The sequence below is a fragment of the Arvicola amphibius genome, chromosome 7 (genome assembly GCF_903992535.2).
Source record: "Arvicola amphibius chromosome 7, mArvAmp1.2, whole genome shotgun sequence".
In the NCBI taxonomy this organism is placed as follows: domain Eukaryota; kingdom Metazoa; phylum Chordata; class Mammalia; order Rodentia; family Cricetidae; genus Arvicola; species Arvicola amphibius.
Window position 1 is genome coordinate 42773155 of NC_052053.1, and position 21072 is coordinate 42794226.

General features: G+C 53.6%; 3 protein-coding genes across 8 annotated transcripts; 2 read left to right on the forward strand and 1 right to left on the reverse strand.

Annotated features, from left to right (window-relative positions):
• Positions 1-339: 339 nt before the first annotated feature.
• Positions 340-7698, reverse strand: Ndor1 (NADPH dependent diflavin oxidoreductase 1). 6 transcript variants are annotated; one of them, XM_038337627.1, is made up of 14 exons: positions 7527-7698; positions 7169-7246; positions 5321-5418; positions 3425-3523; positions 3250-3351; positions 2902-3111; positions 2511-2632; positions 2205-2425; positions 2020-2127; positions 1737-1851; positions 1443-1589; positions 1233-1351; positions 1071-1159; positions 340-976 (listed from the first exon to the last, which is right to left on the reverse strand). In XM_038337627.1, exons 1-14 carry the CDS (start codon positions 7659-7661, stop codon positions 832-834), a joined length of 1788 nt encoding a protein of 595 aa, XP_038193555.1. In that variant the 5' UTR covers positions 7662-7698; the 3' UTR covers positions 340-831. The 6 variants fall into 6 exon arrangements, 4 of the variants coding, with proteins under 4 accessions (XP_038193555.1, XP_038193554.1, XP_038193553.1 ...); XM_038337626.1 differs by having other exon boundaries at positions 1071-1165; XR_005286263.1 differs by lacking the exon at positions 340-976 and having other exon boundaries at positions 1233-1322.
• Positions 7699-7786: 88 nt separating this feature from the next.
• Positions 7787-9272, forward strand: Tmem203 (transmembrane protein 203). The gene has a single exon (XM_038337224.1). The coding sequence runs from the start codon at positions 8007-8009 to the stop codon at positions 8415-8417; it is 411 nt and encodes a 136-aa protein (XP_038193152.1). The 5' UTR covers positions 7787-8006; the 3' UTR covers positions 8418-9272.
• A 3956-nt stretch (positions 9273-13228) lies between these two features.
• On the forward strand, positions 13229-20778 carry Tprn (taperin). Its single transcript, XM_038336810.1, has 4 exons — positions 13229-15155; positions 19693-19921; positions 20011-20117; positions 20225-20778. The coding sequence occupies exons 1-4, from the start codon at positions 13278-13280 to the stop codon at positions 20285-20287; spliced, it is 2277 nt and encodes a 758-aa protein (XP_038192738.1). The 5' UTR covers positions 13229-13277; the 3' UTR covers positions 20288-20778.
• The last annotated feature ends 294 nt before the right edge of the window (positions 20779-21072 follow it).

A 21072-nucleotide genomic window follows, 5' to 3' on the forward strand; every position in this document is an offset into this window, starting at 1 on the left:
TCCACCTGCCCATTCTTCTAGATAGTGTGTTCCAGCACTGGGCTGGGACTTTCCAATAACTCTGGCCATCAAAGAAGGGCATGAACTTGGCTGAACTGTTAAGATTTAAGGTCAGACAGAGCCAAGACCTGCCCTCTAAGTACAAAGGGGAGACCAACAGGAACTTAGACATCAGACATCCGAGTGCAGTGTGATCCGAGCATAGGTACCTGACAAGGACATACATGCACGCAGCCTCACACATGGCCTGGAATGGTCTTGGCTACCACTAGCAGATGCAGATAATCCAGTCCCACCCACTACCCCCAAATCTAGGAGACGCAAAAAAACAGAAGTGAGTAGCTACCCAGGCAGTTTACTCAAGATGTTTAAGGGCCTGAGACAGACTGACTTGCTCATTCTCAATGCTCAGGAGAATCAGCCTCTGGGGCCTCTCACCTGAGCCTGAGTCCCACAGGTGCTGTGGAATGAATGGAAATAGCACCAGGGCAGAGGGGCAGTGCAGCCCTCACAGGACTCCCTGCCTCCTGGAGGCCTTAGCAGCCCCTGTGGTACAAACCATAATGCAGATGTGGGGCACAGTGAAGGGGACAGAGAGGAAACCGGGAGTGTACATTGCACTGGGGCTGGGGGAAGTTAGGGTGGGACACTGGGTTCCAGAGTTTGACTGTATTCAGGGAGTGCCCTGCTAGTCAGCTGGAGTCAAAAAGCTACACCAAGGTCTCACAAGTGTTCTGGGATCAGAGGACAGGAGGTGACAATGGGCCCTCTAGACTCCAGTAGGCTCTCCAGTGCAGCTGTTGGTGTGGCTGTGAGCTAGCAAGTGGCTCCTCAGGCCCAGGTCTCAGTCTGGAAACGCAGTGTCTGCTGGAGCCTGGCAAGGTAGGCAGCCGCGTCTGTGCTGGAGAGTTGTCCTTCTTCTTGAAAAATGGATGTCAGGGCTTCCGCAACATCCGCAGGCATATACTTAGCATTGCTGGAGAGGTAGGCTCAGAAAGCTCAGTGATCCTGTGGCCCCACCCCCACCTCTGAAGGCTGGTCCGCTCCTCTGCACCCCCAAGTTGGCTCACCCTGCTAGGTAGAAGTGGGCACCGTGGCGATCCAGCAGCTCCCAGACAAGGGGCCCCAGCTCTCGGAGCCGATGCTGCACGTACACCTTCTGCTCCTGCAGGTGTCACAGGCTGAGTCCCAGCCACCCTAACTCCTGCCCCATCTAACTCGAGTACACTCACCTGCTCCCGGGAGAAGGCTGTAACCAGGGTCAGGCAGCCTTTCTTCTCTAGCTCTTGCCACTCAGTCTGCCAGTAGAAGTCCTGGTCCCGCTTGCGGCAGCCAAAGAACAAGAAGTTTCCTGGGGTACATAGGGTGGCCCCCTGTCTGGATACAGGGACTCAGCCAGACCAGTCTCAGTGGTCACACTGCCCTGGGACTCCTATACTCACCAGTTTGGCTGTGGGCCACTCGCTCTTGAATGGCTGCTCGAAAGGGCGCCACACCAGTTCCAGGCCCTACCATGATAATGGGTGTGTCTGGTGTCTCTGGGAACACGAGGCTCCCAGGCCGCACCCACAGAGGTACCTGGACAGGTCCTGTTGCAGAATGGAGAAGGCATAAAGGAGGTCAAGAGACAAGGCTGAGGTGCTCACTGGTGGGGCTTGAGCCCCTGCGGCAGGAGGTACAGGGGAAGGTAGGAGCTTGAGGCTGTGATCTCTCCCACTCCCAGAAACAGAGATCACCTTGTTCAGGATTCAGGGATGCTAGCCAGGAGGAGCAGAGGCCACGGCGGGGTTCCTTGAGGCGAGTCTGGTACTGTACCACAGCCACAAGGATCTGTAGCCTCCCGGGATGAGCCTAGGGGGCACAGGGAAGGCCCTGCCCTGTTAAACCGTTCCTGTCTGCTACCAACCCCACCCAGAGACAGTCCCTGGTAGAGAAACTGTCCCTGTTCAGAAGGCAACCTGTCTGCAAACACCCTGCCCCATCCCAGCTTTCCCATGGCCAGTCTACTGAGTCCCTCACCAGCAGGGAAGAGGCAATGGAGAAGGCCCGTGGGCGGATCCGAGGGATAAGGTCCAAAAGGTAGTCTGGAGGAATGGCAGCTGCCGTGTGTGGAAAGTCACACAGCACCTGGACAGAGGGAGGTTTAGAATGGCGGCGGCGTGCCAGGGCCGAGATCCCATACCCGCCACTGCCCACGAGCCCACCTCCAAGATGGTCCTGCGGGGCCGATTACAGTACTCCCAGAGCTCTTCCTGACCTCTGGCGGAGCTGAATTCTAGCAGCTTCTCCCGCTCCAGCCCATGTGGAGAAAGACAAGCCAAGAGCTCAAAGAAGGAACGGCGGGGCACGCTGGCAATGTCCAAATACCGTGACACAAGATGCGACACTGTGCAGGGCCGAGGCAGCCCTGGGGGGTGAGGGACGCCTGCAGAAATAGCATGGAGACTTGGTGGGCAGGGACGGCAGGTGGTGCCTTGGGCCTCAAGAGGTGGTGTATCTGCCATACTCACCTGGCTCCCGTGGCGTGAGCATGAAAAACTGCTTGGGGTCCAAGCCCAGCAACCGGCAGAACTGCTGGGTGTGGGTCTCCGAGTTAGAGGGCATAATTGATACAACATCGCCAGCAGCGTAACTACATGGAAAAGCCACCAGATACGTGGGAATGATGTGGGAAGGACCAAGGGGCTGAGGGGAAGGGGAGGATGTGGGGGAGGATGGAGGGACTAAGGAGACTGAAGGGGAAGAAAGGGAGTGTGTAGAATTTCCGAGCCACTGGGCCTCCTAGTCCTTGGCTTTGGTTGACCCTTCTGAACCTCTACCCACTGCCTTTTCCTGACCACATCAGCTTCCCAGGAACACATGGGCACCCCGCCGAACTGCCTGAGGGCTTTTGCCCCTCACCTAATACTTGAGTCTGTAATGTCAAACTCAATCAGCCGAACATCCTGGAAATGTTGGGGGCCAGTGACCCTCTGGTTGGTGATCACAGGTGCCAGAAAGGGCTGTAACTCTGATGGGGGTCTCTGAGGGTCTGAGCTGGCTAGCTTTAGCCCCTCAGTCCCTACGCTGGGAACCTCCTGAAGAAACTGGAAGATGAACTTGGAGGGCAAGCTGTGGGGAAAGTGGAAAGAAATATCAGGTGTGCAGGACCACTCAACCATACCTTGAGGGTTTTTTTTTTTTTTTTTTTTTTTTTTTGCTAACCAGCTCAAAGTCCCTTGGCACTCATACACCAAGGTTCAGACTCACGGGACTCCAAGAGGGATCTCAGGAAAGTCAAGAGGCACTGGGTACAGACTCATTATCTTCTTCCAAAGGTCTCCCAGCCAGGGGTCAATGGCAGCATCAGGCCTAGGAGAAAGCACAAGCATTGGCCTCTGCTGGCCAGAGCCAAGATGGAGCGGCCACTGCAACTACCACTTACCCCAGCTCATGCTGGTCATCACCCAGACATGGGGGCAGAAGGGCACTGCCTCCTAGCTGCAGCAGCCTACGATGTAGCTTCTTGGCCACAAAGTTGAACCTGCGGAGACAGCAAGGTGGACTGGGGTAACCCACAGTGAGGGAGGTAGTTCAGCTGACCTCCTGGGCAGGGTAAATACTGCAGGCTTCCCTCAAGGGTTACTCCCTCAGCAGTGCACACTGGCCTCATCCTAGGAGGGAGGGGGCTTCAATATACAGGGAATGAGGTTGGAGCAACAAGGACAGTAAATGGTAGGTCCCTGATCTCAAGAAGGTGCCATATGGAGGACAGTCTCATCTTATCAACCCTTTTCTGAAGTGACCAAGGCCCTGCACTTCCTTTGGTCAGGGCTCCAGTTACCACTGGAGATCGGGGAAGAGGCAGATAACCATGTTTTCCTGTAATAGGATTTCCTTTCGTCTGTGAAGTACACACTGGTCCCTGCACCAGCTTGTCCATTTGGGGCCACATCCTCAGCTGGACTCCCTCCTACGTGTTCTGTGCATCCACATACTGCAATTGAGCACAATCTCCTCCCACGTGGTCTGTGCATCCACATACTGCAAGTGAGCACAATCTCCTCCCATGTGGTCTGTGCATCCACACACTGCAAGTGAGCACAATCTCCTCCCACGTGGTCTGTGCATCCACACATTGCAAGTGAGCACAATCTCCTCCCACGTGGTCTGTGCATCCACATCCTACAAGTGAGCACAATCTCCTCCCACGTGGTCTGTGCATCCACACACTACAAGTGAGCACAATCTCTAGCAGAGCAAGGCCATGTTGCCACCCATCTTTCGATTTTATTTTTTGGTTTAAGTGAGATTGGGTCCCACATTGTAGCCCAGGCTGGCCTAGAGATTGTGGCAATCCTCTCAGCCTGAGTGCTGTGATTCCAGGTGAGTGAGCCATCATGCCCAGCTTCCATTTCTGTTCTTTTAATCTCAGAGACCCTCCTGCCTCTGCTTCCCGAGTGCTGGGATTAAAGGCGTGTGCTACCACTGACTGACTTAAATCTAAATTAAGAACCCTGTCATGTACACAACTGTTTATGGTGATTGAGTTGCCCTCAATGCTGGATGATACTGGGCCCTGTGAAAGTAGGAAGTGTTCAAAGTGCTGTTGTCCTAGCTTTTAGAAATCTAGTTGCACCTTTGAGGAGAAATCCCTCATCACCACCCCACGGAATGAACGATGCGAACAGCACTGCTGGTCAATGGGACACAGCAGTCCACAAAATCCCTGGAAGAGAAACTCGTGAGCCGCCCCCCTCGGAGCTCTTTTCAAGTTGTCGATACTTCACAGCGTGTTTTTTCTTTTTTTCTTTCTTTCTTTCTTTCTTTTTTTTTTTTTTTTTGGTTTTTCGAGACAGGGTTTCTCTGCAGCTTTTTTAGAGCCTGTCCTGGAACTAGCTCTTGTAGACCAGGCTGGCCTCGAACTCACAGAGATCCGCCTGCCTCTGCCTCCCGAGTGCTGGGATTAAAGGCGTGCGCCACCACCGCCCGGCTTCACAGCGTGTTTTGAACCTATGTGGAACAGGGGCAGATCAGGTGCAGTTGAACTTCATCATGTGTTGTAATGTACTGCTGGCTGGTCTGAGCCTCACTGTGCCCTCAATTCCATGGTGGTACTCTGCCACCCCTTTCCTACCCCAACTGTGGTCTCCTCTGTGCCAAGTCCTTCAAGGATTAGAGTGTATACCAGGAACTATATGTGGACAAGGTTGGTCAGCTAACACAGTGCAGGGACACATGATCTACCATGGATAGGCACCTGGGGCTCTGTTGCCTGTCTCATTTCTTGCTTGATCTTGAGAACTACCCCTATCTGGCCAGCATGTCCACCCCTACTCACTTGGCATATGAGGAGTCCCCGAGGCCTAGGACAGCAAAGTCCATCTGACAGAGAGAGGTGGACAGCAGGCTCTTCCGGAATATGAACCTCCAAAAGTTCTGTAGCCACAGGAAACCATGTTAGGACCCCACCTTAGGCCGGTTTTCTGTCTATCTGAGGCCCCAGCAGGGAGAGGATGGTGCGGAAGGAAGACCATTAAAGTCCAGAAGTGTACACTGGCCAATCTAGACATCTCTCCTTAGCAACATGTCAATTACAGACCAGGATCCCAGGATCCTGTACGTAAAGAAAACTTATCTTCACCGTGTAAGTATTTCTCAAAAATGGTAACCTGTAGCTCAATGCCCCATGGTAATATAGTTCGTTACTAGGTCACCCTGGTGTCCTCTTGCAGTATATTCAATAAAACTATTCTTCCTATTCCCACCGCCCACCAATCGCTTCCCGACTACTGTAGTGGTGAGCCAGCCAGTCCACTGCCGAAGGGATGGGTCAGCAGTTGTGACTGAAGTCTTCTGGGTGAAAAAGGGAGATGGGGCGTGGCCTGTCCCTCTGAAGGTGTCAACTCACTGATTCATGCCCTCAAACTCTGGGTTTACACTGATCTTTCCAGTTTAGTGGCAGCTTCTGAGCCACCAGTGCCACCTACTATTGTCCTCTGTCCTGCTGGTCATCAGGTAGTCACGCCCACTCTGGGAGTGCCCCTCTGCTCTCAGCAGGCCCCTTCCTAAGGTGGCTGCTGTCTTGTCCTTCCATTATGTGCCTGTCAGCGACCATTCGTTCCTTTTCCCTCTGTGTGAATGTGACCTATTTGTACCTGGAAGCTGATGGAAAAGCCTCAGGACAGGCCTGTCCCACTGAGTTTCACCAGCAGGGGATAGGCAGAGACGCAGTTATTGGGTCTTTTCCTCTAATTCCAATGTGTTTTAAAGAAGATCAGGGAAGAGAGGCCAAGGCCATCATGTTCAGAAGACAGTCACTGAGGACCCGTGCCCCTGCATGTGGTTTTGGGTCTGTAGCCTCTTCAAAGGTCTCCAGTTCCTGTTGCGACTGAGTCAGACACCATTGATTTCTGCCCTTATGTGGAGGTGCTGGGTACCTTATCTGTCCATAGACCACAACATCTCAAACCTGAGGGAGATCTCAATTCCCTCATCTCTTTGGCACTTTATTAGCTAATATTTAAAATTAAATTCTTTGTTTTTTAAGGAGTGGTTCTGCTTGAGGTCAGTGCAAGACTGGGTCTTTTAGCTTCAACCTCTGGAATGTTGAGATTACTCTAAATGCCGGCATATGTGGCTGATACTTTTTGAACTTTTAAGACATTTGTCATGTAGGTGAGGACAGCCTTGAACTCCTGACCCTTCTACTTCAGCATCTCTAGTGCTTGACATTAGTCTCTGTCCTACATATACTGCTCTTCTTAACAATCACCCCTGGCCCTAGGGACAGCTCTCCAGACTGGTTCTGATTCTATTTCAGTTCACCCTTGATGGTTGCTACCCCTTTCAAGACTCCCACCTCCTTATCGCTGACCTTTGGGAAAGGGGAACTCCTCCTGTCTGACCATGACCATGTTAGACGGTAGTCCTGGAGGAGGTAGGGGCTTTGTGATTCTTATGCCAGGACCCTCCTAGTGGGCCTGGGAAAACAAAATGGCTAAAAATAGAGATCAAGGCTACTGAGTGGCTATTAAGAGCTATTTCTCTCCCCAGATCCATTCAAAGACTACCTCTCAAAGCCACCTCTCATAGACATCAAGCACTAAAGGGCGACTATTTCCTGTGCACCTTGGGGACTCTCACAACAATGAAAACAGGATGAGGGCACACATCAGGCCAGCCTTACCTTCATGTTGTCAGGAGGGTCTCCTTGGCCTGTGGTCGCACAAACAAATACCACCAGGGGCTCCCTAATGAGATCCGCCTCAAGGACAAGACACAGGTACGTGTAAGGTCTTGGACAGCCCTCATCAGTATCCTCCCTGCACCGCCCCCCACCCGCGCCCATTCATCTAGGGTAACAGTCAAGTGCTTGGAGAATTATTCCCAGTGGCCACCAGGCCTTCTCCTTCTCAGGCCTCAGCCTAGTGCCAAGCCTCCCTTTCCCCTAAATCCGCCTGAGGCCAAAGGGCCGCACTCAAACGCCCTCCTTTCGAGGACGCGGGGTCCGGTGGAGGGTCTCTGCCGAATCACCCGAGCCTCACCACCGCATACGAGTCCAGCGCCTGCACGCGGCAACCTAGGCGCCGGCGCCGGGCCTCGCGGCCCAGTCTCTCCGCCTCATCCTGGGCTGTGCCAGTCTGGCTTCCGAAAAGCACAAGTAGCTGCGGAACCTGCATTACCGCACACGCCGGCCAGAACCGTACATCCCTCACTTCCCCCTTCCGTTGTCAACAGGAAATGACGCGTTTAGGCTGCGCCACCGCGAGGTGGGTGGGGTGTGGGTGGGCGGGGATAGCGTCTGGACCGGGGCGGGTGGCGTTCGCTAGCATCCCTTTCCGGGTCCAGATTAGGGGTCTGGAGAAGCGGGGAGCGCCGCAGCCGGAGTCCAGGCCGGGCTGGGCCGCTTGCTGCCTCGCGTGTTCAGCGGCGGCAGCAGGCGGTAGCCAGGCCCGTGTACGAAGCGGGCACGGCCCGGTGCGGGGCGCCGTCGGCCGGACTGCGGCCGGTATTAAATAGGCGCGATGTTATTCTCGCTGCGGGAGCTGGTCCAATGGCTGGGCTTCGCCACCTTTGAGATCTTTGTGCACCTCCTGGCTCTGTTGGTGTTCTCCGTGCTTTTGGCACTGCGAGTGGACGGCTTGGCCCCGGGCCTCTCCTGGTGGAACGTATTTGTGCCCTTTTTCGCCGCCGACGGGCTCAGCACCTACTTCACTACCATCGTGTCGGTGCGCCTCTTCCAAGACGGGGAGAAGCGACTGGCTGTACTGCGCCTCTTCTGGGTTCTCACGGTCCTTAGCCTCAAGTTTGTCTTTGAGATGCTGCTGTGCCAGAAGCTAGTGGAGCAAACTCGAGAGCTCTGGTTCGGCCTGATCACGTCTCCGGTCTTCATTCTCCTGCAGCTGCTCATGATCCGGGCTTGTCGCGTCAACTAGCCTCGTGCAGGGGCTGGAAATGGAGCACCGCCCAGCTGGAGTGGTGGATCTCCCAGTTCAGACCCTACTTGGCGCCACACTGGAGGAGCGTTGGTCGGAAATCAGTGTCTGCTTGTGCCCAGCGTACTGTCCAATTTTCTCTATATCTAAGATTGTTTCCTCAGCTAAACTTAAAAGTGAAGCCTTGATTAGTAAAATCTATTTCCTGTTATTCATGCTATGAGTTGTCAGATAATACTGAACTTTTCTGACATTTGAAAACTGTATAAGTAAAATATCCTGATAGACTCTTGAGTTTTTCCCATGGTGATGTACCCTTTTCTAAATCAGCTTGTTCATTCAGCAGCACTGACCACTGACCTCAGCGCTTGCCCCTCCATTGGTCCAGGCCAGACTTGTTAAAACATCGATCGATAGTGTGAGAGAGCTTGCGTCACTCTTCCCTGTCCAGGGAAAGAATAGTCCTTTCTTCATTTCATCCCACACAGAGAAGAGACAGCAGACTGTTGCAAAAAGGCATGAATAGGATTATCTGCAGTCTGAGAAAAAACTCTTGCTCTCAAGGCATTGCTTGATTTCCTGGCCCAACAGATTGCAGTTTCACGGCATTCCGCACCACCTGGTGGCAGGCATCGTTAGTACACCTGAGCTAGACAAACCTCTCTGAAGGACCAAAGACAGGAACAGGTTCTCCCGAGCTCATGGCAATGGGTACTTGACATAAGAGCTTGTGAACAGCTTGAGTTTATTGACCCAAGGTCTTTGATTTTATGTCAGTCGTGTGCCAAATGAGACCATTTGCTGAAATGGAAAGAATGTTTCTTGAAATCAACAATATATACCTAGACATCTCAATGTTTGAGTAGGTGAACGCGAAGATGTTCCTTGCCGTGTGGACAGTGGCTCACAGGGCTGAGGTGGTTGGTGCCCCGGAATGTATGGTAGAGCACAATGGGTGCTAGACTGACTGTTTTTGGAAAGTTCTTGTTTCTTATTTTAGAGGATGGGTGACTTGCACCACTACTGTTCCAGCTGAAAACCACAGGCTGTACTTTCTAGAGTGCCATAACAGAGCCCCTGACTCCGTGTTAGTGTGCATGGCCACTGTGAGCTCTGATGACACCCTATAAAGTTGAAAAGCGATGGCCTGAGGTCTGTGTTTTTTTTTATGGCCCAGATGTGAGAATCAGAATTGTTTTTTACTTTTTTTTTCTAAATAGGGTGTTATGTAGCCAACACTTGCCTCAAACTCGCTTTTTTGTTTGGTTTTATATTGTTTGTTTAGCTTTTGTTTTTCCTTTTTTTTTCCCCCCAGACAGGGTTTCTCTGTAACGTTGGAGCCCGTCCTTGAACTCACCTTGTAGACTGTCTCTGCCTCCCGAGTGCTGGGATTAAAGGTGTGTGCCACTACCACCTGGCTTAACTTGCAGTTTTATGTGATTCTGGGAATCAAACCCAGGGCATCATGTATACTAGACAAGCATTCTATTATTAGTAGTACTATTACTACTGAAACAGGAACTTTATACACCAGACCTCAAACTCGTAGAGGCTGGCCGCTCCCTCCCAAAGGCTAGGATTAAAGACATGCACCATCCTACCAACTGAGCTACATTATGGTTTTTACATTTTAAAATCTCTCTCTGTCTCTCTCTCCCTCTCTCATGCTCTCGCTCTCTGTCTCTTTCTCGCGCGCTTTTGCCCACTCTCTTTCTCCCTCTCCCTCTCCCTCCCTCTCTCTCTCTTTCTCTCTCCCTCTCCCTCTCTCTCTCTCTCTCTCTCTCTCTGTATGTGTGTGTGCGCGTGTGTGTGTGTGTGTGTGCGCGTGTGTGTGTGTGTGTGTGTGCGTGCGTGCGTGCGCAGGCGCACAGAGCCACACGACTCATGCTGGTTATTTGTTAGCCTTGTGATAGCAGAGACACTCAGGTAGTCTGGCCCCCTTGCAAGCACCTCTACCTGCTGATCCATCTTAAACTCTAAGTTTTACATTTTTAAAGGATTTAAAACAGGATGTCGCAGTGTTTCCTGAAGTGGCTGTAAAACAGAAAGGGGAGAAAAGGGACTTGGGGCTATAGCTTCATTGTTAAGAGTGTTTACCTGTAATCCCCATTTGGGTGCGGTGGAGGCAGGAGGATCAAAACTACAGTGTCATCACCGGCAGTGTAGTTGGAAGCCAGCCTGGGCTGTGAGATTGCAGCAGCCCGAGAGAAGAGGGGAGTGGAGTCTAAAAGAGCATCCACAAAAGTTAACAGTCGACAGATCTAATGTGACCTGCAGAGCACAGCTTCTTCAGCAGAACTGGATCTTTTTGAAAACAAACAAACAAAAAATCAGGGTGTGTAGCCTTGGCTCTCCTGGAACTCCTTTTATAGACCAGGCTGGTCTTGAACTCAAAGAGGTCCGCCTGCCTCTGCCTCCCAAGTGCTGGGGATAAAGGCGTGCACCAGAGGCAGCGGCAAGAGGATCTCTGTGAGTTCGAGGCCAGCCTGGTCTACAAGAGCTAGTTCCAGGACAGGCACCAAAGCTACAGAAAAAAGCTTGTCTCGAGAAAACCAAAAAGAGAAAAAAGAAAAAGGATTTATATGTGGGTAGGCACCCCATGTGCAATGTCCTTGGAGGCCAGAAGAGGGCATTGAAGCCCCAGGAATGAGTTGCAGTTGTATAGGTTCTCTCACCAGCCCCGGTCAGTTTTTACTGTCCTGAAGATGTAGGATGTTTGTAGTGTGCCAGGCTTTGCTCACCGAAAGTTTCTTGTGACATTGCCATGTCTCCTGGTGACAGAGTCACTAGGCTAATAACTGCATGTGGCCCTTGGCAGAACAGGGATGCTGATCTGTGCTCCAGTATGGCAGCTTGCCCCTCCTCTGTCTGGGAATGGATACTTTAGCCTGGCTGATTTGCCCCAGCTGGAAGAAAATGTGTCCAACCCAGAATAGGGATGACTTTTGTCAAAGCAAGATACAAGCTGAACTTTGGAGTGGTTTTCCTTTAACACTTTTTAGATTTTGTTTTGTGTTCCTGTTTTGATTTGGTAATTTGGAACTGGTAAATCTGAGTAAAGAAGCCTTGAGTAGGGGGCTGGAGAGATGGCTCAGTGCTTAATAAGAAGCCGTGAGTATTAGAAGCTTCCTTTGGAGCAGTGATTTGAGGGGCCGTAGCTCAGTAGTAGAGTGCTTGCCCAGCATTCAAAAGGCTCTAGGTTCAATCTCTGATGCTATCAAGAGAAAAATAAAAAGTGATTTGGGAAAGGCTTTCGGATAGCTGCAATTCAGTTTATAATCTCCTGTCTAATGGAACGGGCAAGCAGGTAAGTCAGCGTTAAGGTGGTGCCAGACTGTAGACTGCCATGCACCCAGAAACCAGCAAAGGCACACATCCCTAGGAGGAATACACTGTTTTTGCAGAGACCCACATTCCATGAAACAGACCTGGCTGTTGTCTGTAGGGCAGATAGATAAAGGAAACACAGACTCCTAAACTTGGTACCTGATTTTGTTTTTCTTTTTTTATTTTATTTATTTATTTGTTTGTTTGGTTGGTTGGTTGGTTGTTTTTTTGAGACAGGGTCTCTCTAGCTTTGGGGCCTGTCCTGGAACTAGCTCTTGTAGACCAGGCTGGCCTCAAACCCACAAAAATCCGCCTGCATCTACCTCCCAAGTGCTGGGAATAAAGGTTTGCGCCACCACCACCTGGCTTATTTTATTTTTTTCAAGACAGGGTTTCTCTGTATAACTATCCTGCAACTCACTTTGTAGACCAGGCTGGCCTCGAACTCTGCCTGCCTCTGCTTCCCAAGTGCTGGGATTAAAGTCGTGCGCTACCACCGCCTGGTTCCCCAATTTTCTAATGCCTCCAGGCAGTTGCTCTACTGTGTACACTGGAAAAGGGTACAGATTGGGTAATAATGCAGTTCTGCCCAAAGAAACTTCCTAAAGACTTATCAGCTGTGAGGTTGTGCCCGAATCACTAGCCCCCTTCCCACTCTTGGAGGGAGTTCAACAGAACTGGGACTATCCTTACCCTAGTTTTTGTGCTCTTTTGTGTGACAGAGCTGCCTAAGTGTGTGTCGCTCTGCTTGCATGTGTAACCTGTTTGTGTGTAGAAATGAGGCTGCTTCCTTGGTGCGCAGGGCCACAAATGGCAAACTGTTCCAGAGGCTCACATATATAGGTCTAATCAACAGCTCTGGGATCTACAAAACCGAGATTCTCGAAAAAACAATTTTCTTATGCCTGAGTGGATCTCAGATGCAGGATTTCTAGGTCCTGAAGGGGCCCTCGCCTGTGTCCGCGGCGGTTCAAGGACTCCTGATTGGAGCAGGGCCTGGGCCCAAAGGCGGAAAGCCCCAGGCGCTTGTACACGGCCCATGGGAGCAAGGACCTCCCGGCTCTTGCGCACAGCTCTTTCCCAAGAAAACAGTGGCTGTCTGGGTGTCGAGGAAGTCGGAACTGTACCAAGGTCATCTAGGTCGCAAGGGTCTGCTAGGTGCCCTGCCAAAACCAGCCCTAATTGTGGTCCACAGGTGCCCCGTCCAGAGCGCAGAGGCGGAAGTGAAGGGCAGCCATTGAGCCGTGCCTCGCTGGGGAGCGTGTCCACTGATCTTCACCAATAGCGATTGGCCGGTGTCGGTCGTAGTCCAATAAGGACGCCTTAGGGGAGGGTGTAAGTGAGTGTCCTCCAATCAATTGGGCCATATACCTCTCCCATTGGCGGGCAAGTCTGCCCTTGGGTCAGAGCGCACTTGCCCAATTGGCGGCTACCAAGGGGGGCGTGGCACGGCGCGGTACTGAGGCAGGTAGCAGAGAGTCTCTCCGGCGAGCTGCAGCCTGTGCAGTCCCGTCCGTGGCTGCGTCCGCAAGCATGGCCGGCCTAGGGCGGCCTGGCCCGGGGTCGCGCACCGCGATGCCCGCCTGGAAGCGGGAGATCCTTGAGCGGAGGCGAGCTAAACTGGCCGCCCTGAGCGGAGGCCCGGGACCCGGAGCGGCGCCGGAGGGACAGAACGAGAAGCTGGTTCTGGCGGAGAGTCTGGGTCCGCTGAGCGAGAACCCCTTCATGCGACTTGAATCGGAGCGGCGGCGAGGGGCACGGCCCGCGCAGCAGCTGCTGGAGCTGTACCGTCGCGTGCCGGGCGTGCGTACCATCCGAGCCGACAACATCCTCATCATCGAGTCAACTCCTGGCTTCCCGCCCGCCGTGCCGCCCGCTGCGGGCATCCGCGCTGCCGAGGTAGTGGTGTACGAGGCGCCTCAGGAGGCGCCTCAACCGGGCCGTGTCAGCCGACTGCTGGAGAAGTTCGACTCGTCGGCCGCCCCCCGCAGCCGCGGGAGCCCGGAGCGCTCCAGCTCTGGGCTTCCGCAGCTTCCCGTGGCGCCTCCATCTACTGCCACGCGCGCTCCCACCAATCGGTCGTTGGCTTCTGCCCCGTCGGTGCGTCTCAGCCAGCCCGCACTCCCTGTTTCGCCTGTTCCCGTTGCCCCGCGCGCGGGTCAGCGCTCCGCCTGTTGCGAGCCCGCGCACCCGGATGGTACCGCGGGCTCTGGGACCCGGCGCTGCGACTTCCTACAGAAGACCGGCAGCAACTCCTTCACTGTCCACCCCCGGGGCCTGCCCCGCGGTGCGGTCAATCACTCGCTTTCTAATGGACCCGTGACCCAGAAGTTCCCGGCCGGCCCTGTCAATGGGTTGTCGGGCTCTCCTCCTGTTCCGGGCAAGTGGAAGCCAAAGGTGGAGTCAGGGGAACCCTCCCTCCACTCACCCCCAAGCCCTGGGACCCCAAGTGCCACTCCGGTTGGGCCCCCTGCCTTGCCGGCGCCCAGCCCAGCCAGTGCCACTCCCAACCAGCGCCGGTGGGTCTCCTCTGCCACCAGCGCCAATGACTCCTTCGAAATAAGGCCAGCCCCCAAGCCAGATGTGGAAACTATCCCAATTGGGGACCTTCAGGCCAGGGCCCTGGCCAACCTCCGTGTTAACTCCCGCAACTCCTTCGTGTTAATCCCCAAGCGCAAGGCCCTTGGTAACCATCCTAAAGAGGGGAAGCAGTCAGAGGAGCCAAACCGGGAGGTAGGCTGGACCTCTCAGAGCCAGGGGCTCAGAGCCCAGTCGGTGTCTACAGTGGATGGTGCACCTGTCCTAGAGAGGAATACCCTGACTGCTGAGATGCAGTGGGCAGCTAGGGAGGAGGGCTGTCCCCGGACAGCCACCGCTGTCACAGACAGGTCTGTTAGGTGGCAGCAGTCATCCTCACCGTCTCCATTCCTACCAACCACTGTTGAAGCAGAGCCGACTGAGGGCTTGGTTCCTGGCTTGGCCAAGAACCGTCAGGAGCCTGGGCGGCCAGGACTTCCAGTCACCTTCATTGATGAAGTAGACTCAGAAGAGGAGCCCTCCCAAGAAGCCCAACTGCCCTCCTCAGCAGTTGATGGGCCCCCCCAGTACCACCTGCACCTTGCCAGGCCTGGGCACACCGCAGAGCTTCCAAACAGAGGCAGCAACACTTTCATAGTGGTGCCCAAGAGGAAGCCAGAGACGCTTCAGGAGCCACACTTCAGTCCGGCCAATGGGCAGTCCCAGCAGCAGGAGGCTGAGGAACAGGACACTGACAGCCTCTCAGGACCCCACCCTGCCCTGAAGAACACCCTTAAGAAACGCTACCCCACTGTACATGAGATTGAAGTGATCGGTGGTTACCTGGCCCTGCAGAAGTCTTGCCTCATCAAGGCTGGCTCTTCCAGAAAAAAGGTAAATGGTAGGGAGAGGGCTGCTGGCACGGTCGGTTTCTGGATAGATGACAGACTTGGGCTTTGTGGTTGTGCCAGGTTCTGGGCCCTTGTGGAGCTATGACAATTCAAGGCTGGGGTTGGTCAGCCTGCTGTTTACTCTTGAGGTTTGGAAGGGAGAGCTGGTCAGGCAGCGGGGAGCCCCTGCAACCCTTTGGAATGGCTAGTTCCAACTAATTGCAGGTCTACCTTCAGGAAATAGCCTGGCCTGTTGGCTCTCACTTGGTCTTTGATTTGAAGGCAGCCTGGCATATTCCTATGGAGCCTGGCTTGGACATATATCCAGAGCCTGGATATGAGAGTGTAAATGAGAAGCTAGGGCAGACCCTCCACACTCTGAGGTCAGTCTGAAGACATAGCCTGTGTGGTGCTAATTGGAGGTTCGCAGCACCCTGGAAGGTACAGGAGCTAGAGTCTGGCAGGCCTTTGCCTCTGTAAGCATGGACTGAGTACCCATGCTTCATGCCAGACTTGGTCAAAGAGGGCCTTGAGTAGAGAGACTCAAGAGCAATCCCCTAGAGGCTCAGAACTGGCCAGAGTGAGCCCTATTTCCTGTCTACCTCTGGCTAGTGGCTTGGAACCCTCTGGGTACAAGGAAAGCGTTCCTCAGATTCTTCCTGATTGTTCCAGGGTCCGTGTTTGTCCCCTGGGGCAAATTCCAAGACCAACCACACCATGACTCTCGGTCAGCTGGTAAAGGGAGGTGCACCTTTCCTTTCTGCCAAGGTGGCACCCACAGTTTCTGCTCCAGAAGAGCTAGAAGCTAGGCTGCCCGTTTTCACCACCTCCCGCCTCAGTTTCCATGGGGACCCTTTCTGACTAGCCACACCTCCTCACTCTTTACGTTTTCCCTCACTTTCTCCTGACACCATTGGCCTTGGCATCATCTTTCTTGCCAATTAATCTGCTGGGTCAGGAATCTACAGTGATCTCTCTTGGGGGATTCTGGTGAGGACATTCAGAGCTTTTAACAGTTTTTAACCACATGAGCCCGCATCTCTTCCACTCTCATCTGTTCTTTACCCTGAGTTCTTGGGGCATATTGACTCAGGCCCCTTCCCCTTCTTTCTACTCCTTCCTTCCCTGCTTCCTGGTCCTGACCTTGCTATCTCTGAGGTGGCCCCTCCCCGTACTGGACAAGAAGTGATGAAAGCACCCCTTATGTTGGGAAGGAAGCTGAAGCTTCCTTCATGAGGCCATGGAGCTCATGGGACAGGAGCTGAGTTCAGATTCCTGTTTCTATCCGGGGATACTCCTCCACCTTGAACTTGGCTTCATCTTGAGACTGAAAGGCTGCTACTAAGATCCTGGCTACCCTGCCCTGTCTGGAGGCAATTGTGGGAGTCATTCCTGGTTGGGTTAAAGGGAGAAGAGCAGGTGTGATGTTCAAAACAAAAACAGGGCAAGGCCCAAATACTGTTGGGGGTAGGGCCCTGGCCAGCAGCCTGGCTGTCTGGGCCAGTCTGAGGGAGTTGGGGGTCCAGATGGACGATGCTCATTACGGCCAAGTGGCCTGGGCAGGACCTTCTGTAGCAGCACAACCTGCTGGTTGTGCTGTCCTGCCTGTGCATGCACCAGCTGCCCTGCCCAGCAAGACACAGAATGCCTGTGGGAGGGGGCAGGGCCCAAAGCTGCCCAACCTTCAGAGCAGTGTGCAGGGTGAGGCCTTCATGGACTTTGTCCTTTCCCTGACATTCCTCCTGCCTGCAGCCCCTAGAGAAACCCAGTGTGTTTGTTTGGCAGCTCAAGTCATTGTCCTGGCCCAGACTCCTGCTTCCTCTTGGTTGGAGTAGGTGGGCCCAGAGGATTTGGGGGCATCTGCACACTTTGGTTCCCCTCCCCCATGACTGGGTGACCCCAAGGCAATGCCAGTGGTTTTCCAGGGTATAGCTGAGGGATTGCTCTTCACTGGGCCTTCTAGGCAGCAGGGTATGGTGTGGGTAGCCTACTTTGGTTCGGCTGCTTGGAGAGCATATTGTGACTTCACAGGGATTCAGCCCTGCTCTGGGTAGTGAGGGCTCACTTTATTGACCAATGTCCTTGAGAGGCAGCTTGGCAGAAACATTCCATTTAGGCTATCTATTGGGAAAGAGAGTCCCTGTCTGTTCTGCACCTCTCTTCCCTTCTAGCCCTCACTGTTTTCTAGGCAAGAGGAGTGTCCTTTTACCCCTTCCTCCCTGATTGAGAGCACCAGTGGCTGCTTCTTCCTTTTTCCCACCTCCGGTTCCTGTGCCACACCCAAGCATATTAGTATCCTCAGGGCTCAGGCTCCCCGTTCCCGGCAGGTGTAAACTTCACCCCAACTTTCTGTGGCCCAGTTGTAGCCCTCAGCCTGGCTCCCATTTGAAGGTGCGTCTGTCCTTTTGGCTGTTTCCAGCAGCATCACCTTCCCTCAGTCTGCAACTGGCTCCTCCAGTTAAAGCTGGCCTGAGTGTCTTCTCACCTGCTTTTCTTTATGTGCAGTTTCCCTCCCTCAAGTCTTCTTGAGGTGACTCCCTAGATGGTCTTTCTGGAGCCAGAGACCCCAGAGAGAAACTGGACCCTTATTTATGAAATCTCACTGGTGCAGGGTCTGCCCTCAGGAGGAAGCAGGTGTGGAATCCCAGTTGGGTGGCTCTGATCTATTGTCCTGCCACCCTTGGGAACTTTGGCTGGGGGCCAATGGGGGATGGGAGCCAGACAGTGCAAGCAAGGGAGTGGGGGCAGGGTCTAGCTAAACATCACCTTCAGCCGGGCCAGTGGAGCAGTTTCCCTGCTTTGAGTCCCAGGGTGGACACCATTTGGTAACCCAAGCTGGGTGTGTATGGGTAGGGCGGGTTGAAGGAGAACAAAAGGGCCCTGTAAAAGCTGGGAGGTTCTGCCACTAAAGGCCCCCGTGAAAGCCCAGAGGTTCCATCACCTGCCTGTTGTATGAGGTGTGCTGGGTAAAGTCCCCCAGATACTGATGACCAGGTATATATAGTGACGATCCCTGTCTGTACCTCCCCCGCCTGCCCTGGCAGCTCCACCCTGGCAGGGGTCATAAGCATGAGTCACCATGTGACCCACTGACCTCTGCTGGAAGGGAGGAGGCCTATGAACACTGGTCTGGCAGAGGAGACAAGGGAGATAGTAAGTGACTGGGGGGGCAACTGAGACTGGCAGGCTTATGAACCACTTCCCCACCCCCAGCCTGGCCAGGCCGTGCCAGGCACTATACACACATGGATCTATCCCCTCAGCCTCCCTGCTGGGAACTGGTCATGCAGATTAATGAGGGTGTGCTAATCCAGCTGGGCCCTGGCAGCTGGTCCTGTTTTCTCAGTTGTAGGGGGATGGGCCTCAAGGGCTCCATCCAGGGGCCACTTAGGTTTAGAAGGCCCTATACTGTCTTGGGCTCCTTCTAGGGTACCTGTCTCAGAAGGCTAGTCAGGAAGGCCAGGTGACAATGTCTACCTTATCTGTCTTCAGTTCAATCTAGTCTTCAAGGACTAGGTAGGCCTTTGAGGCCAGAGCAGGGTACAGCGTGCCTTCATTATGACAGGAGTAGACATCTCCTGACCCAGGGGAGTCTCTCCAGCTCCTGTTCATGTGTGCAGATGGCCAAAGTAGGGAGGACCTGCAAGAACAGATCTCTCTGAGCAGGCCCTGGTCCTGGGGACAGGGGGAAAAATCTCCCAATGGGCAGAGAGGGCTCAGGGGTATTAATAGCTATGTGGGCAAGTGTGGCCGTTGGTTGAGAGGGACAGGAGGCAGGATGCTGACTTGTTCAGGCCTCCTGCTTTTGTGGGCCCTTGTGCATTGTGGCCTGTGCCAGGGTCACTTTGCCACCTCAGGACAGGCTCAACCCTCCTGCTAGGCTACTCTTCCATCCTGCTGGGCCTCTGGCTCCTTCCAGGGGAAGAGGGGGAACCTGAGCTGGCTGTCGGTGTCCTGTGCCTGGGAGTTTAATATTTCGAGCCCGGCAAGACTGCTCCATCTGCTGCACATGAGCGCTCATGTTCATTACCAGCCCACTAAGCTGAGCGCAGCTGAGGGCTAGGGAACCTCAGCAATCATAACTGAAGCGCGGGGACGGGGATACTCCCAGCATGCAGGAGGATCGTGACAGAGGATGCCCACAGCTAGCTTTCCGTCCTTCAGAACCAGGCTACTGGGACAGAAGGGAGAATTTGCTTGAATATGAAATTCTGGAGTCACTGAGATATATGCAGAGTGGGGGGGGGTCATTGATGGTATTGCTGGTACCCTAAACTATGGAAGTGGGACTCCCCACTAGCCTGAAAAATGCATGATGGTACCTAGCACCAACTTCCTGGGTATCAGCCTCTTAAGCAGGCTCCTGCAGTGTGGTGGTTGGTGCTCAGATACCCAGAATGTGGAATTAGTCTTAGGACCTGCTGCAAGCAGAGGATGGGACAGGTGGGGCCTGTATCTCTTGGTAGAAGGGTCTTCTCTCCCTGTTAGTGCCTCCGCTTAGCTGGGTGGTAGGGCCCTGCCGACATGGCTTTTACTCCTAGATGAAGATCTCCTTCAATGACAAGAGCCTGCACACAACATTTGAATACCCTTCTGAGAGCTCCCTGGCCCAAGAAGAAGCGGAGGAGGAGGAGGAGGAGGAAGAAGAAGATGGTGAGGTGGAGGAAGTAGGGCTTGACTCAGAGAAGTCCTTTTCCCTCTTCCTGCCCCGGGCCACATTTGTAAGCAGTGTGGGACCTGAGAGCCCCCGACTACCAGATGGCAGCTCAGGTAATCATCGCCCGTTGGGATGGGCAGGCTGGGAGTGGAACCTGGGCCACATTTTCCATGTGTCCATACCTATTCTCTTTGGTTCACAGGCCTGTCCAGCTACACTCCCAAGCATTCCATGGCCTTCAGCAAGTGGCAGGAGCAGACACTGATGCAGGCTCCAAGTGAGGTGGAACTCCCACCGAAGGAGGTCATGGTAAGCCAGGTGGAGAGAGGGGTGAACACCCAGACCCCCAAGGGCTGGCCTGCTGGGGAAGGGGTTGATGCCTAGAAAGGCTTAGTGGCTATATTCTATTCTTTCAGCTCACACCTGCCAGTCAGAATGATCTCTCGGACTTCCGCAGCGAGCCAGCACTCTATTTCTGACCCCGGAGCTGCCAGGATGGCTAAGACTTAGCCCCAGGTGTGGTGGTTCTGGAAGCCAGTCAATGCCCAGGAGCCCTGACCTTATTCTGTACCCTTCCATCTGGCTCTTTGGACCTTCCTCTCTCCCTGTCACCTTCTACCTTTAGGTTCAGGTCTGAATCTCACTCCCCTTTGGGGGTGCCAAGGAAGAACAGGTGGGAATTGCCTATGGGACAGGCTGACATCTGTCCATAACATCCCATCTGTGATGAGGTAGGGAGCCTGAACAGACCTTGCACCAGAGTGCTGTCTGTCCTGCCTCTTGGCTCCTACCTTCTGGGGAGGGGCCACTGTCAGGAGTGAGAGGCTGTCCCAGCTATTTGCTCTTTGTTGAATGAACCCCAAGCTCCTGTCCTCAGCCCCTGATTCTACTATGGTTGCACCCTTCATGACAGATAGGGTATTTTTTTTTCCTTTCTGATATTGGACTCAATAAACAACACTGTAACAAGGCTGCTTTTGCCTTTTTTTTTTTTTTTTTTTTTTTTTTTTACACAGTCCTCAGTCTGAGAATAAGGTGGAGACCTAACTTGGGCACCTGTGCAAAGAAGCAAAAGGTGGCCTTAGTCTGGTGTTCTCATCTTGAGGTCTTGCTGGTCCAGGCTCTTGCTCTTGTTCTCTCCTCACACTAAGCCTGCTACTTTCTCCCTCAAAGTTAGTGCAGTAGGAAGTGGACCTACTCTCTGGGGTCTGGAGCTCCATGTCCCAGGGATCTAGATGCCAGATGGGAGGAAGGTGAGTGCTGT